At 50.8% G+C, this 17,432-nt stretch overlaps 1 protein-coding gene across 3 annotated transcripts in view; it reads left to right on the plus strand.

The window, feature by feature from the left end:
- Window positions 1–450: 450 nt before the first annotated feature.
- The window catches only part of PALM2AKAP2 (PALM2 and AKAP2 fusion), a 371,023-nt gene continuing 354,041 nt past the window's right edge, over window positions 451–17,432 (plus strand). The window contains exon 1 of one of the 3 annotated variants that reach the window (XM_075560292.1): window positions 451–598. In XM_075560292.1, the coding sequence (XP_075416407.1) occupies window positions 554–598 (45 nt within the window). In that variant the 5' untranslated portion in view covers window positions 451–553. The remainder of the gene's footprint in view (window positions 599–17,432) is intronic. The other 2 variants (XM_075560293.1, XM_075560291.1) reach the window with 2 other exon arrangements.

Below are 17,432 nucleotides of genomic sequence, written 5' to 3' on the forward strand. Positions count from 1 at the left end.
GGGGACCCCCGCAGCCGTGCGCCCTAGCCCTAGCGGTTCCACCGCGTGCCCGTGCCCCAGGTGCCTGCGGGCCAGCGCGCAGGTCTACGCCCTGGGGACCCACCGCGGCGGGGCGTCTCTCCCCAGGCACCCGGCCTGGCCACCCCAGCTTCTCCGGGCCCGCATGCAGGCGCCGCGGGGTAGCTGGCTGCAGCGTCCCACCCGCCCCAACACACACCCCCCAGGGGCGGGGCGAGGCGCCGAGACGTCAGGGCGGCGAATGAGCGCGGGGCGAGCGCGCACTCCCGGGGGCTGCCTGTGGCCCTGTCCCCGGTGGCGGGCGGGCGCGGCCGCAGCGGGCCAGTGGCGGTGGCGCAGGGGCGCAGCCAGACGGCCGGGCGGGCGGGGGCCAGAGGCTGAGCCGGGGCGAGCCAGCAGCACGCACTGCTCCCGGGGTCCTCGCCAAGTCCCCCCCTCACCCCCCACCCCCGGTGCCTCTCCGTTTCCTCGGGTGACTACAGCGTGTGTTTCTTTTTCTCTTTCTTCCTGCCCCTCCCGTGTGCCCTTCTCCAGGATGGCAGAGGCGGAGTTGCACAGGGAAAGGCTGCAAGCCATCGCAGTAAGTGCGCTTTCATTCCACGGTCGGGGCTATTGTGTGGGCCGGCGGGGACCGGCGTTCGCGGCCGGGGAGCGGCATTCCAGCACAGTAGCCGCGGGGCGTGCGTCTCCGGAGGCGCAGTCGGTCCGGGTTCCGCTCCTCGGCCCACGTCTCCAGACGGAAACCCCGAGGGCGCGCTTTACACGTGCCGGCTTGGCTCGGACCTGCGGGGCCGGCCGCCGGGCTTTGGGGGGAGACGGAAGGGAGGCGCGGGGGCGGCTGCCCGAGCGTGGTCATCTAGTGACACGTTGAATTCAGGGACTGGAGAACGGTGGCGGGGCCGGGGCCGCTGGCTGTCATGCGCTCTGCGGAAGCCGTCCGTTTGCCTGCTTAAGTGGAAAACCAGCAGTGCAGCGTCGCCTCGGCCAGCTTCGCACGAGGATCTCCTCCCTGGAGCCCGGAGGATGCGCGGGCAAGGGCGCAAGCCGCCTTCCGGGAGGCTGGTGGAACCCAGGGCACAGGATCGCCGGGGAGGCTCTTTCGAATGGGCGTGGAGAGTCTGGAATGCTATTTTCAGCTTGGAAAAAAGAGCCACCAGTTTTGGCGAAGTTTAGATGCACTTTGGGAGCAGTGTGCCCATGTGCATCTTGGGTATAAAACAGAGCTCTGGGCGGGAGACCGCCTGGTTTCCAGCATTCTTGTGGCCCAGCCGCCAATGACCCGCAGATGTGGTGTTTTTCAGAGAGCCACCCCCGCTGGATGATAGACCTCCTTTGTGGACGAGGGAGTGATTACTGCTGCCGTGTGAAATACTAACAATGAAAAGAGAAGGTCGGTGGGCATGTTGAGCTGAGAGGCTCGCTGGCCATTCTTCCTCTAAGCCAGGCCTTTGGTGTATGTGAGTGCGGGGCCAGGATTTCCCGGAAACTCGCCCTTGGTGGAGGAGACATTAATGGTGTGCCGTGTTTTGGAAGCCCAGTGTGTGGGGAGGTGTTTCCCAAAGCCTCCAGCCTGATACTTCCTTGGGGGAGATGCACACAGTCCCTTTGAAGAAGTGTTTGATGTTGCCTCTGTGGCTCTGAGACCCTCCTCCCCAGACTCTTCAATTCTGAAAGGTCGTGGGCGCTCTCCTTGTTGGATTAGCCAAGGAACTCGATCCGCATGGGCTTACAGGGCGGTCATTTACTACTCCTCATGAAGGGTTTCACCTCGTTGGTGAAAAACATGTGCCACGGTTGTTCACTGCCGATTCTCAGTAAGGGCAAGTAAGCCCCCGTCTACCTTGCAGATTGAGCAATCCACCTCTGCACCCTTGACCATGGAAGTCAGTCTGCTGCACGTGTTGAAATGCCAGGGTGTGCTGATCCGGCAACCTTTGAGAGGGGTCCTCTGCACTGGGGAGGCTGTTTCTCCGTTGCCCTCCATCTTTCATGGTTAATGGGGCCATTCATCGTCTCTAAAGTTGGTGTCATGAATTTGCTAAGAAAGGAGATATTCAGTTCTCCGTGCCATGAAGCCCGTGGGGGTTTTGTGTACACGAATAATAGGATGCTTTAGCTGCCGTGCAAGTGGCTGCTGCTCACGCTCCCTGGGGCTGCGGCTCAGGATTTCCAACAGTTGTCACATTTGCTGCCTTTGCCTGACCAGCTTTGCTGGATGCCAGGGCAGCAGCTGACACCCAGCAAAAGACTTGCGTTCTGAATGTGGAGCCAGTAGCTGCTCACACGGGGGCCGCCCCTGTGCAAGTGGGGTTGAGGAATCCCAGAGAAGGCCAAGTTGATTTTCAAGAAAGATCTAGCCATTATTTTAAAATGCCTTTCATTGTAAGAGAAAACTGAACACAAATACTCGCTTCTGTGTATTCAGTGTGGGGTTGAATTTGCCCTGGGTGCCTTGGTACCCACTGCTGGTTATTAGGCATGCACGAGTGAATATGGAGGTTACTAGTGTAGATTTTCAAGCAGTGATGTGTGTTTCTATCTATGGAGGTGGGGATTAAATGATTTAGGGCCAGACCTTGTGGCCCCCATCAGTAAATAGCTCCGTGTCATGGTGGCCTAGCTGCACATTCTTTGAATTTAGCAAACCCGGCCTCATCCCACCACTTTGCCGAGGTGTTGAAAGTCTGCTCCCAGAAGCCTGCCCATGTGATGGCTCTCTGGCTAGGTGAGTGGGGGTGGGTGACTCCTCACCGCTTCGCCGATGTCTACGCCTATCCGAGAGGGCCGAGCAGAGATACTGGAGTTCCCAGTTGGTAGTGCTGTCACCAGTAAAACGGGCCCGTAAATTCTACCTCCGGATTGCAAGGTTTAGGTAGAATGTGGGCGAAGTGCCTGGCCGGTAGCTGCCATTAATGTAATGCTGAGGCCTACCTGTCAACACTTCTGCCTTGCCCCGTGGGGATCCGAGGCTCAGCTCTGAAATGGAAAGAGCCGGAGGAGGTTGTTGTAATAGTTGGACCCAACTCTAGCCTCTTGACCACTAGCTGTTCCAAACGCAGTTCCCCTAGCTCCCTCAGATGCAGGGTCAGGGATTCATCCAGGCCTTCGTTCAGTGGGTATTTCAGAGCACCTCCACTTTGGAAGACCCTGACCTCACAGCTTGTGTTTGTCTCCAAGTTTCAACCACCAGGAGAAAGACAACCCTCCCTTGCACACTTAGAGTTCTGAAAGGACAGATGTCCTATGAACTAAGGTATTTGTCATGGGTTCATCTGGGGGCATTTCCTCCGGAGGGTTTATGATCATCTTTCCGAAATTATGGAGGCTTGACTTTCTCAGTGAGACCAGAGGTAAGTCACTTAGAAAGATACATCCCACCCACCTGGTTTCAGGACAGGAGGCGAGCAAGCCCCTCTTTGATAACTCTTTCTCCTCTCAGGCACCTCTTTTCATCTATAGCTGGAACTTTAGATGACCGTAAAATGCCTCTGTAACAGAATAAATGTGAAGGCTAAGCCCATGGAAAAAGAATAGACATTTATTGAGCATCTTGTATAGAGTGAGGCACCGTGCAAAGTGCATTTTAACGTGCTTTATCTAACTTAATCCTAAAACCACCTGACGCGGTAGGTATTGCAGTAAGTAATCTTTATTTTATTCACATTTTATTGACTAAGAGTTAATAACTAGCCCGTCATTAAATAGGGTGTGTGAAGGCCAGGATTGGAACCCCCTACAGATGACTATTGGACCCCTACTCACCCTGCTGCTCTGAACGTCCACCCAATACAATGGCAGCAGCTCATTCTTTTTGCATGGGCACACTAGGGAAGTGGTTCCGTCAGCTGAGCCCGAGCCCACGAGAAGCCGCCGGACTCTGAAGGACTGGGGATGCCTGTGATAACACAGGAGGCCCACACCCTCTTCCGAGCCCGGGTTCAGTGCATGGCAGTGCTCCCGGCATGCATTAGCTGAATGGGCGGCATTCCCTGGGAGAAGCAGCCACAGTGCCTCAGTGGGAACGGGCCTTGGGACCTGGGAGATTGTTAAGTGGGAGTGTCCAAAGGGACGATTTTCATCCTTGGGAATGCCTGACTATAATTAAACATTACAGACTCCTTTCCACTACCAGTGAGTTGATTCCAACCCACAGCAGTCCTTTCTAGGGCTCCTGAGGTGGTGGATCTTTACAGGAGCAGCTGGTGGAGTGGAACAGTGACTATAGGGCTGGCAGCCCAGCACGTACCCGACATGCCATGAGGGCCAGCCCCTCACTTGAGATCCACAGGAGTGGTTCATATGTGCCGAGAAGTGAACTGTTAATCCAACCTGCATTTGTTCTTGAGGGAATTTTGTCATTTAACAAGTGCTCCTGGCTGGCATAATAAAAATCCTCTTTGACATTTGTATAGTAATTCATGATTTTTAAAAGCTTCGCACATGCTACCTTCATTCTGAGCTAAACAAGGAGGGTCTCATGATCTTAATCCCTAATCTTTCCAGACCCCTCATTACATGTGCTAGTGGCACCGCTAGGCTCAAGTGGGGGGGGGGGGGAAGCTCTGATAGCATCTGGAACTGCCACTGGGTTAATACTGGGCTGGCGTCCTTTGCTGGGAGAAGGGAGGTTAGGGTGGGGGAATTTGGGCCCAGATGTGCTTTCTCACTCTTGAAACTTAGTTCAGTGGGGTGGATAGTGGGCACCTGGACCTGAGTCAGTTCTGACTCTGAATTAGCTGTCCCACGTGCAGCAGCACGAAACACTCCCTACCCAGCCCCACACTTCCTCGCAACCGTTGCTCTGTGTGTATCCATTTTGCAGCCACGGTGTCACTCCTGCTCATTGAGAGGCTTGCTCCTTTTCACTGGCCCTCTACTTCTCCAAGCATGGTGGCCTTCTCCATGGAACTGCTCCCTCCTGACCGCATGTCTAAAATATGTGAGATAAAGGCCCAGGGCCCTCCCTTTGAAGGAGCGTTCTGGTTGTGTCTCTTCCAAGATAGACTGGCGTGTTCTTCTGGCAGTCTCTGGTGTGCTTGATGGTCTTCACCAACACCATCATGCAAAGGTGTCGGTGAAGACCATCAGGATCTTCCTTAGTCATGATCTAGCTCCATAGTCCACTTCTCTGTCTTCAGCAGGCTTGCATGGAGGCAGAGCACCTAGACTGGCGGTGCCTGAGCTTGCCCAGTAATACTTGTTGGATTCATCTTTCTATGACTACTTTGACCTTGGAACAGTATGCCCTTGAGTACCAGGTACCAGGTTCTCAGATCAGATCAGGGATGACTCCGTGACCAGAGGCCTACATTCAAATCCGATAGTAAGATCCACTGTGATTTCTGTGGGACTGTCCGCGTGTATTCCTCTGTAAACTTATTATTGTATTGGGCAACTAGCAAAAGATGGGAGATTTGAAGACCTTGGCCATTTACCTGTGTGGTGCAGTGAGTTAGTTCATATGGCCTTGTAGTCCTAAGGAACCCTTGTAGCACAGCAGGCTAATAACTGGGCTGCCAACCACAAGTTGCGTAGTTCAAAACAGTCAGCTGCCCTGCAGGAGAAAGATGGGACTCTGGTCTGGTAAAGGTTCATGGCCTTGGATACGCATAGGGGCAGTTCTACTTGATCCTGTGTATCCGAATGGACTCAATGCCAGTAGGTGGGTTTTATTGGTTTGTTTGTGTTTTTTAGCTATAGTCTTTGTAACTTCCACCAAATGACTGGGTATGGTTACGCAAGTAAGAGGTACTTATGCCCCATTGAGGGGATTGGGAAGCTTGCTAATAATTCAATAAGGTGCATGGCACTGTTGGGATAGTGGGCCTGGGCAAATAAGATATATGGAATCCCTAAAATGGGAACTGGTCAGTTTTGCCATCCTGCTAGGCTTACAAGGAGCCATCCCTGAGGCAGGAAGGGGAACCTCACCACCACCAGGAAAGAAGAGCCTAAAATAGAGCATGCATTTTGAACTTGAGATCACGGTATTTATCCTCCTCAATCCAGGCAACAGAGAACTATGCCGTCAGAGACTGTGAGGATGGAAGCAGAGGCTGCAGAACCCGGAGATAGTGCAGTGGGTCGCTGAACCCACGGAGCAAGAAAGCTCACGCTTTGGACTGAGGCTTACGTCAGAGTGGGTGCCTCGGGGCACCTCATTTGTAGCGCTAAAAGAGATCTTTAACATTGGCTCAAGCAGCTTGGAGACCAAGCCATGGGCTAAGAGGCCTGGGGCCAGAAAGAGTCCTTCCTGTAGGCACAGCTGAGAAGAGGGTGCCTTGAAGGAAGAACTGTATACTATGTTGTTCCTGATCCTGAATTGTAACCTGCTACTTCACTAGGAAACCCACCACTGTGATTATGGTCTGTGAGGTCATTGTGTGGCTGTTGCAGTCACTTATTCAACCCAGCGGAGAAGTGGGCAGGGTGGTGCGAGGGACAGTTAGTGTCAGAATTGGTAAGGAGGTCAGGGAGTGGAGGCGTGCCTGTCCTCCAGCTCAGTGGAATCAGCCTTGGGCAGCTGATCCTGTTGATCATGAGAAGTTAAAGGACAGTCGATGCCCACACGACACCATCTCGTATCCCCAGCCTACTGCCTTCCATCTCAGAGACACACATGACACCCTGCTTTTAAAATTTCAAGTTAATTATTTCACTTGCATGTTACACAGTCAGATAAGCCTAAACCATTGTTGGCCTGGGACAGTGGTGCTTAGGAAAGTGTCCTCCTGGCTGGGCCTTTAAGGTGGCCCAACTAATAGGTGACTCCTAGGTCTGTTCAGGGTCATTTTTGGGTCTGGTAGTACCAAGGCAAGCCTTACACAAGCATGGTCAAGGTCACCTGCCTCTCTGGCCATGTACCCCTGAGTATTTCAAGTTTGGGCCTCTTGGGACAAAGAACAGCTATGTTGGCAAACTCTAAGGTGCTCTGAGAAATATAACAGTCGTCATTAAAGGGGGAAAAAAGCCAAATAAGGGGATATGTGGGTTATGATTTGTTAATATTTAGAAAAACAACAGGGCTCTGTAGAAGTGTTGCTTCATTTCTCCTGGCGCTGCCTAAGGCTTTTGTGGTCACTGCCCTTGTTCTTTTGAAATACCCACATTTCAACCCTGATCCCTTTTGGGTACGCCAATCACTTTGCTTGGCACTTGGTCATCACATAACTCAAAGTTATCCAGGTCATCTGGTAACATTGACTGAGAGTAAATGGGCCATGACGTGTGGACACTGGTCTCCTTGACAGCCTGACAGAATGATGAACATAATTCTCCAGTCAAACGGCCTTGGGTAAGTCCTGGCTTTCCCCTTGCTGCCTCTATGGCCCCATTGTACCTCCTAGTCCTCAGCTCTCCAATAGAGCTATTGCTCATCCCTGCCTCACGGCGTTGTTGTGATGCTTAGGTGAGAGATTTGAAGGGAAGTGCTCAGGGAAGCCATAGAGTAAGCACTCAGCAAATGTTTCCCACTCACCACAGTGAAGAGTGAATCACCAAATCATTCTTCATGCGTCTTCCGGTACAGCATGGGCCCAGGGTAGAAGATGAATTCTATTCACCTGGAGAATTGTGCCCAACTGGGCAATTTCAGGCAATTAAAGTAACTACTAAGTTGCCAGTGAAACAGGATAGTGAGGGAGCCAGAGAACACTGGGTGTAGTGGGCAAGCCTTGCCAGCACAAAGCGTCCAGACCTTCCAGTGCTAGGAGTGAGTGACAGGGGCTGCGTGGGAAGGGTGTGGACCCCGCAGGTGCAGTCGCAGTCAGTGTGTACAAAGTAAAAGCCAACTCAACAGCACACAACCACCAACAACGAGTTTAACAGCTTAAAACAATGTGGACACAAGTAAATTCCTTTTACCCACTTGGTCAACGTTTTGTGACCTCCTGAGACAGGCTGGTTGAGCCTGGAACATGATGGGTGCTTTCCTTGTGTGTTGACTTTCTTGGATTTTATGAAGACATTAAAGCAGTCTTACTGGTACCCTCCCAGAGCTCACTGATGTGGCAAAATCAGGTTGCCCGTCTTGCTAGGGTTTTGTGGGTTTGGTATCTAAATAATAGGCTCATTGGCTCAAATGACCGCCTGTTTGCTTCATCTTTCAACATGAAGTTGTTCCTTATAACCACTTCCATGAGAGAAACTCAGAATCTTTGGAAAGCTCGCGACCATGAGTCGATTTGGACTCATCTGCGACCCCACAGGACACTCAGAATATTGCTCCCTCAAAATTAGTAGAAAAATCTAAGAAACAAGTTGGCGCCTTGATGTGGGGAATTCCCGCTATTCTAGAAGATTCTGGAGGGACATCTCTATCAGGGATGCAAATCTGAATCCATCACATGCCAACGGGAAAGTGTGGAGGGGTTCTGACTTATTTGGGGAGCCTTAAGGGATTGAGAATGGAAGGAGACCCAGCTGGGCTCAGAAGAGCTAATAATAAGACAGCTGATTAAGGGTGACATTTTGCCAGCCATGGTGTAGAACACTGCTTCTCGAGCTCGGGTGTGCGTCAGAATCACCTGGAGGAGGTGCCTTCCAGCACAGGTGGCTGGGCCCGGCCCGGAAGTTGCCGTCCATAGGTCTGAGAACGTTCAGTTCTCCCAGTGACCGCCCGCTGCAAGGGCTGCAGCTGCTGCCCCAGGGACACACTTGGAGACCTGCTGGTGTGGTGGCAGAAGCCCCATAGGAGAAGGAAACTAGAGCCTGGGTCTTGAGAAGTGTCCCCTGCCTGGTGTAATTCCAGGAGTTTGTGTACTCGATTGCTTCGAAGAGAGGAAACGATGCAAAAGACCCAATTCAGTCTGGATGAGCAAGAGTCTAAAACCGAAACCAGTTGGAAATGGATTGACTCCGTTGTATTCCCCTTGCACCCCAGAGCAGCTGCGTTGGTCTATGTCACTTGACTCTAGCTAGAAATTTTGCTTAGAATTAGTGGTGCAAGTCGGGAAGGTATGCTTAGGATGGACTGACCAGAAGGAGAGGTTAAAAACTTCCCTTGGGGAGGCTTCAGGGGCCACTTCAGTGTGCCCTTATTTCTCCAGGCTGTATCCCGAGTTCAGGGATTGCTTTGGGCACCATGGTGGAACCGTCGGTAAGCATGTTGTACTGCTAACCACGGCCGTTACCCAGAAGGCACTCGGTGGGAGGAAGCTGAGGCTGTTTGGTCCTGTACAAATACACAGCCTTGGGAACGCTTCACAGGGTCGCTACGTGTCAGAATTGACTCTATGGCAGTGGCTTCTTGTTTTTGCCTGGATTGTGATCCACTTCTTTCCCCAGTATTTTAAGGAACCACCAGACCATTTTCCACAGTGGTTGCACCATTTTAAAATCCCACCAACAGGGCTTGAGGGTCCTCGTCGCCGCACACCCTCACTAATATTTGTTCTTTTCTATTGTTGATTTTTAAATTATGCTACAAATATTGTATGAGACCACTCGTGTAAAAAGCCAGTCAGGGGTTTTCACACTTAAAAATAAAATATACAGTCGCAGATGAGGCAGCAGACAGTGGGAAGCCCTCCGAGAGAGGCTCACCACACATATGATGGTGCTGTAGAGGAGACGCCCATAGCAACCAAGCCCATCAAGTCCTGATCCAGGCCCCGCCCGCAGGCTCTGACTCGGTGCAGCTGCTTCTGTGTGGGCAACTCTAGTAGCACGCCAGGATGGGCAGCAGCTGAGATTCCTTTCTTTCATGATTCAACGATGGCACAGGACCAGGCGACCTTTCAATCTGTTATGATCAGATTCTCCTAAGCCAGATGGTGTGTCCACAAGAGCAACTTGCCATTGGCACATCAAAGGGACGTCTGTTTTTGCAAGGGCGTTCCACAGGCTTCCCTTCCCCTTGTTTGTAACATACGTGGTGTGAGCAAACCCTTCGTTTGTCGGAATCAACTTCACCAGGCTCTTCTCCGTCCTAAAACTCAAAAGCCCAGAGGCTCTGCCCTGTGTTGGGTAAACTCGGCGAGAGTGCGGACAGCCTCTGGCTTCGGGTGCTGGGCTGCACAGTATGGGGGTGCTTTGTAGAGGAAAGGTTTCAGCTGAGATCTGTTTCTGACAGGAAATGCCTGCAGGAGCAGAGGTTACTGGGGGCAGTGCACGATGGAGCTACATGTGACTGTGGTTAATTATTATCTCAGTATTTTCCTTTGGTTTCATGTTGAATCAAATTGTTCTAACAGAAATTATCTTTCACATGGGAGCATTGAGCCCAGTGGATTAATGGGCCTGCAAACATCAGTCTTCCTGACCCTGAGACCAGGAGAACTAGATGGTGCCCAGCCACCCCTGACCGATTCAGAAAGGGATTGCATTTAAAACACTGGGATGGAGTGGGAGAAAAATGTGGAGCAGAAATTAAAGTCCTTTTTATAATAGTAATAAAATAAAAGTCAGGGGCCCTGGTAGGAGAGATTGTGGAATTCTTGAGATTATGATCCAGAGTCACCCTTCAGGTCTGGAAACTAACTCATCCCTGGGACTCAGTTTGCAGCCAAATAGATGAGCCCATAAGGGAAACATTAGAACTAGAGAGGTATGCACACCTTAGAATAATCAACCATTTTATATTAAAAAGGCAGCATTTACCCAAGAATAAAGTTCTGAAGGGATTAGAAAGGAGAAGCTGACTAAATTATGTTACTTTGTCAGGATCTCAATCAATGGCGCGAAACAAAATGTGTAGGATTATTGAATGTAAAACTGATATGCTTTGTAGATTTTCACCTAATTCACAATAAATAGAATAAAAAAAGAGATTATCCTAAGATACTTAAAGTACTATTAGGTATGTATGTGTGAATATATCAGGAGACTTCAAAAGTTTATGGGAAAATTCCATTGTCTTTTCATTCCATTGGTACAAGAATTCTTTTGAAGTCCCCTCTTGTTTAAATATATGTAATATGGTGTTCCTATTTTATGCGTTATATATACACATATGTATAATATACAGGGAGAGAGAGAAAGATCTCTAGCTTATTTACATTATATTTGAGCATATATTAAAAATGCTCTGAGTTTAGTCTGTGACCCTAGTATGACTGCCACTACAACACCTCATGAGTTTAACTAAGAGCAAACACACAGAGAATCTAGTACCCTTCCCTTACATAACACGGGGATTTAAGAACGCCTTGCCATCTAGTTAATTCTGACTCACCGTGATCCTCTTGGACAGGGGAGAACTGTGAGATTCTGAGACGGTAGCTCTTTACAGGTGCAGAAAACCCTCTCTTTCTCCAGTGGAGCAGCTGGTGGTTTCAAACTGTTGACCCTGCGTTTAGCAACCCAGCGGGGTCGCCACTGTGCTACCTGGAGCAGAAAGCTGCCTCTTTTTCCTGCAGGGCAGCTGGTAGGTTTGAACTTTCGACCTCGTGGTTAGCCACCCAACATGAGCCCACCCCTCACCAGGGCTCCTGGCATAAGTTGAAAGGGGACAGAAAAGTGCCATGAGGCTCCAAGATCAAACAGTTCATGATATGGGAAAGGACCGTGGGCCAGGCCTCCACACAGCCCTCCTTCCCTGCCCATCCGTTGCTGCACAGCATCCAGTTTCATCATCCCCCTGGCTGAGGGGCTCTGGAGGACCAAACGTGGCAGGAATCACAGTCTTCAAGGCCTTTATAAAGCCTGCTCTTACATTCCCTGCCCCCCCCCGCTGAGTTATACTGGTTTACTTACGAATCTAGGTGGGTGGGATTCCTCCTCCTCCCCCATCCCCTTTCTAAACTATAACCAGTCATCTGGAGTAGTCACTTCAATTATAAAGCCAGGACTGAAACTTAAGACTTTGAGGGTTACAAAAAGTGTTTCTCTTAAGCAAAGAACGTGTGTTGAAAACTGAAGCCCTTTTGGTGGTCAGCAGGGGATTCCTTTGAGTTGGAGAGCGAATGTGGTCATTTCAAGTCTCACCCGTACGACAGAGGGCATCAGCACTAGGGCCGCTTTGACAGGGGCTGCTCCCCACATCTGGCTTAGCACAGAGGCCAGATGCCTCTGGGCAGGGTGACATGATGGTCACACCACAGGGGCTGCCCCTTAGTTCCCTGTTGGTCTGCCGTAACTGCTGAGTCTCGTCAACCTGACTTGTCACCTTGGACTGATAATTTGTTTTTGGAAAAGTGCCTTGTTCCCAGAAACACTGTAAGACAGATAAGGAAGGGAATGCAGCCACCCCGAAGTCAGCAAAGCATGCTGTGGTAGTTATATAATCTGTTGTTAATTGGAGCGGATTATGAGTGAAGGGGTGGAGTTTACCTGTCAAACAGGTAATAGCCAATGAGACCTCTGTGTGGGCATGGCCTTCTCCAGAGGATTTTGGAATCTTCCTTGGAGGCGGGAGAGACCCTCTTTCTGCTCACTCCCCGAGAGACATCCCTGAGGAGAAACCACATGGACCTACCCTGATGTAGCCGAAGCCCTGGGAGCTAGAGAAGCCACGTGGAGCCCCTGCCAGCTCTGGGATTCTTACAACGCCACTGGATCCACAAGACTTCCCACCCACTGGCCTGTGATCTTTATGCATTCAGCATCATCACATGTGTTTCCTGAGTCTGAAAAGGACTTTACAGATTGGTATTGGACATATGGGCTAATATCAGACTTAAGGACTTGATCTGGTCTGGGCTGAGATGTTTTCTCAATATTCAACTGCTCTTGTATATAAAGCTCTTTCTTATGCACATATGAGTGTCTATGGATCTGTTTCTCTAGTCTACCCCGACTAACACACATGCCCTGGGTGGTGATGCATCCATTAGCTGTGCACCCTTCTTTCCTTTTCCAGGCAGTAGGGGAATTCTGGTGGTATAGTGGGTTACATGATACGCTGCTAACTTCAAGGTCAGCAGTTCGAAACCACAGCCGCTCTGTGGAGAAAGGCGAGGCTTTCTACTCCCGGAAACAGTTACAGTCTTAGCACATAGGCAGCTCTACCCTATCCTGTTGAGTTGCTCTGAGTCAGAATCGACTCGATGGCAGTGAGTTTGGTTTGGTTGTGAAGGCAGGTAGCTCTGTTCACCAACGGGGACGGCGGAGCACGTGTGTGAGAAATCCACTGCTGCGACAGAGAGCAAACTCACAACCAAACCCCAAAGATATATCACAACAGGCGTGGTAAGTTTTGGTGGAGATGGGTAAGAAGGCAGAGCAGGTCCCAGTCCCGAAGGCTGATGGTAAACTATACTGTCAAATGTCGATAAACCTTCAGGAGCCGGCCTGTGCTGCCCCTCCCTCCTTCCTTGTTGCCCAGGGGTGAGAATGAGGGGTATGAGTACTGGGTCTGATAGGAAGAATGGGGGGAACGCACTGGCTCTGAAATCACCGAGAAGAGGAGATGGAGGTGAACGCCATTTCAATGGCTCGGTTACCCTCCTTGGGCTGCTTACCTCAAGGTCAGCCGTTCAAATCCCTCAGCCACTCCAATGGAGACAGATGAGGTATTCTGTCCCCATAAAAACGCACAGCCTCAAACACGGGAAGGAATAGTTCTCTTCTGTCCTACAGCTCACTCTTAGAATTGACTCGATGGCAGTTGAGTTATCTTCCCTTCAGGAGGCCCGCTGGTGCAGGGGTTAGAGTGGGTGGCTGACAATCCACAGGTCCATGGTCCAACCCCTCAGACGCTCTGTGGGAGAAATAGGTGGCAGTCTGCTTCCCCAAAGATCGACAGCCATGGAACCAGTGTCCTGCAGGGTCGCTGTGCACCAGACTCTGTTTGAAGGCAGTGGGTTTGGTTTTGGGGTTCTCTGCCCTTTCCCCCATTGTCTCTTGCTATCTTAACGTATCACTGTGCTGCCTCTCCCCGAAGCCTGGGCTCCACAGAAAGGCTGGAAACCAACTGGCTTCATAGGTGGTGCTTGCTGCTGCTAGTCGCCGCCGAGTAGATTCTGGTTCCATGTGGCCTGCGAGTACGCCGAGTGGGACTGCCCCAGAGATGGACGGTGGCCCCGGGAGAAGCAGATCATCGTCCAGCTGCCTCTCAAGTGCCTTGGGGGAGGGGGGAAGGGTGTTCTCATCTCGGAACTTTTAGCTGGTGGTGAAGCACGCAGCGTTCTGCACCCCGCCACCCCCCACAGGCTCCAGGGGGCCTTTTCCAGGTCTCCCCAGCAGGAATTTGCCATCTCCCCTCTAGGGAGGGTGCCCGAGGACAGAAAGGGGACCAGATGGTACCTTTTCCCTATCGCTGCTTCTGAGGGGAGTTTGGAGGGTCTTCCCATGTGTCCCACACCCTGCCTAAGCCGTGCAGGTGCCGGCCTGCCGGGGGTGCACTGATGGGCGGTGGTGGCAGAGCCGGCAGGCTCTGAAGGAGGCCGGCAGTGCTCAGCCCCACCTGGTTGGTATTTTGAGGGGGCACACACTCAGGAGCTTCTCCTTTTTTAAGAGGCCCTGGCAGTCCAGCGTTTGAAATGACATCTGATTTTGTTCAAAAGTTCACAGCCTTTTTGGGCCCCCTGCAGACCCAACCCAACAGAAAGAGTGTGAGCACTGCGGGGCTGATTCGGCCGCCCTCCCAGCCCCCCACCTCCCACCCTGGGCCAGCCCTTTTCCACCCTCGTCTTTTTCAGTTGTTGAGAAGAAGTAGTGAGGAGTGAGCAGAGGGGTAAGTGGACAGCCAGAAATTTAGAAGTTGACATGTTTAGCAAACTGGTGGGATGGACATGCCACGCTTGAAGCGCCTTTGTCCTGGAAGTGTAACTGTGAAAACCATTCCGGCTTCCCTGTAGGAGTCTGCACTGCTTCTGAATGCACTTTCTTACCCAGGAGGCTGGAGGAACTCATGAGTTCTAGGGAAGAAATAACATCTGAAAGCATCCTCAATAGAACTATCATAGAACTCTTTGGGGGATCAAAAATGCTCACTGACATCGAGTTGATTCCAACTCATAGCGACCCTGTAGGGGAGACCTGCCCCTCTGGGTTTCTAAGACTGGGTCTCTTTTTGTGTGTGTGTGACAGTTTTATTAGCACTTCAGTCACATGTCATACAATTCAATAATTCAATCATATCAAGAAGTGTTGTACAAAAATGGCCATGGTAACCATTGGCCAAGTTTATTTGTTTTTTATCTTGTTTTGTTTTTTGATACTGTAACTCTTTATAGGAGTAGAAAGCCTCATCTCTATCCAGCAGAACAGCTGGTGGTTTTGAACTGCCGACCTTGTGATTAGCAGCCTGCCTCAAAACCACTATGCCACCAGGCCTCATCTCTTGTTACAGGTCTCTGAATTTTAGCCCATTGGCAACCAGGCAATCTGGACGCTGGCAACCCTGGGCATGTCAGAGTGTACTGTTTTCAGTGGCTGTGAGCTTACAAAAGCCAGTCAGTCACCTGGCATGAATTTCTCCTGTGGCACTGCTGGGCGGATTTGAACCTCCGACCTTTTGGTTGGTAGCTGAGCACAAGCTCTTTGACCACCCAGGCACCTCCGGATAGATTCTGTAACAGTTCCATCACCCCCAAAGCACTCCCTCAGGTAGCAACCCTGTGGAACGCTGGAGTGTAAGTCCACTCTGCTGTGTCCACCTCGGACCCCTCTTTGAAAGTGCTCAGGCTCCACTAGGGGTGAGAGAGGTAACCGGAAAATGAAATAAGGGTTCCCAGCTTTTAGAGGTGGGGGCATGTGATAATGTATCAGCTCAGACCTCCGGCATGAAGGTATATCGTCTATAATGAACTTGTTCCTTCCTCCTGGTTGCCCCTTCCTTTTGAGCCCTTTTGTGGCCGGGGGGGTGGGGTGGGTGGGTGGTTGTGTGCACAAGGGGGGTTGCTTTTGCAGCTCTAGCCCTGGCTCGCCCCTTACTGGATCGACCTCTGTAAGCCTTCCTCGTTTCTCTTTCTTCCAGTCTCTGTCTTTGTTCCTTACCCGACCCGAGTTGGTAACACCAGCTTCACAGCCAAGTTCAGAACCCATTTGTCCCAGGCCTGTGCATTCACCGTTCCACTGTGAGTGTGAGAACGCTCGTTGGCTGTAACGATGAGCTTGTTCGCGTCGGGAGAGGATGAGGGGCCCTCCTAAATGTATTCAAGTGTTTTCCTGTGTGACGACTTGATGTGGCCTTTCTGGAAGAAGAAGTGCCTTGAGGCGTGTGTGAGGGAGAGGACACCGGATTTCAGAAAGGGGCACATTCCCCAGCCCTCCTCCTCCCCCTCCCCCTCCCCCAGCCCAGCTCTTGAATACTACGAAACTGCAAAGACTAAACAAGGAGCTTGCTCACACTGGCTGGCGGAAAAATAACATTCGGAGGCTGTTCTTCAACAAGTCATTTATCTCCTGTTGCGCGGAGCGCCGCGGTGCCCTGTGGTGAAGGAGTCACGCCGTGCTCACACCACATCAGTCCAGCCTGGGTACCTGAGGGCTGGATGGATGCGGGCTCCTTGCTGGATTGGGCTTGTTTGGTGGTTTGTCAATTTTACTAGTGTGCTTTCAGACATTAGAATAGCATTTTAAAAGAGGACAATACGAGCTAGATAGCAGTGTCAGAATTCAGTGTAAGTGGACATTGTCGTTTTTCCTCTAGACCAAGCAGGGGTCAGGACACTGACCTGCGCCCTGTTTTCAGAAGACTCTCGGCAACAGATGCTTCTTATATTTTTAAATGGTTGAGGGGAAAATCGTTACAAGAATATTTTCTTACAAGGAAAATCATGCTTTCCTTGGTTTGATGTTCGCTATGTGAAATGCAGGGTAGGTACATCTATAGAGACCATAAATAGATTAAGAGCTCCTTAGGGATGTGACAAGGGGGGGTTGGGGGCAATGGGGAGCTAATCATAATGGATACAAGAATGAAGAAAATGATCTAAAATTGATTGTGCTTCCTTTTAATATATTTAAACCATTAAATCATATGATACATGAATCATATATCAATAAAAGTGGTTTTTTAAAAAAGGAATATTTTATCGCAAGAGAAAATGATGTGAAACTCGGATTGGAATGTCCATAAATAAACTTTTGGGGAATAAACTCATGACCATTCATTTTCATAATGCCCATGACTACTTTCTAGCTGAAGTGGCAGAGCCGAGTGGTTACACCAGAGAGCCTGCGGCCTGCAGAGCCTACAATGTGTACAATCTGACCCTTTTTGGCAAACCTGTGTGGACCTTGGTCTGGCTAGCCGATCTTCTGCGGCAGTACTTGTGATTAAGTTTCTAGACATCGTTTAGCTCAAGCAGTAATTGGCTTGCTGCTGCGGCCCAGAGCAGTAAGACATCTCAGCCACCCTCTTCTGTCTCTGAGCCACCTACCCTGACAAGAGACCTCTATTTACGGAAGAGCTCACGGGCAAGTGGCAACGCTCTAGAATTTTCTCATTCCAGCCCGGCTACACCAACTGCATGTTGTTTTCTTTTGAAAATCAGAAATTCTAATCTCCGAGAAATGGTTTGGCCCAT

The sequence above is a fragment of the Tenrec ecaudatus genome, chromosome 10, assembly GCF_050624435.1.
Source record: "Tenrec ecaudatus isolate mTenEca1 chromosome 10, mTenEca1.hap1, whole genome shotgun sequence".
NCBI classification, from domain to species: Eukaryota; Metazoa; Chordata; class Mammalia; order Afrosoricida; family Tenrecidae; genus Tenrec; species Tenrec ecaudatus.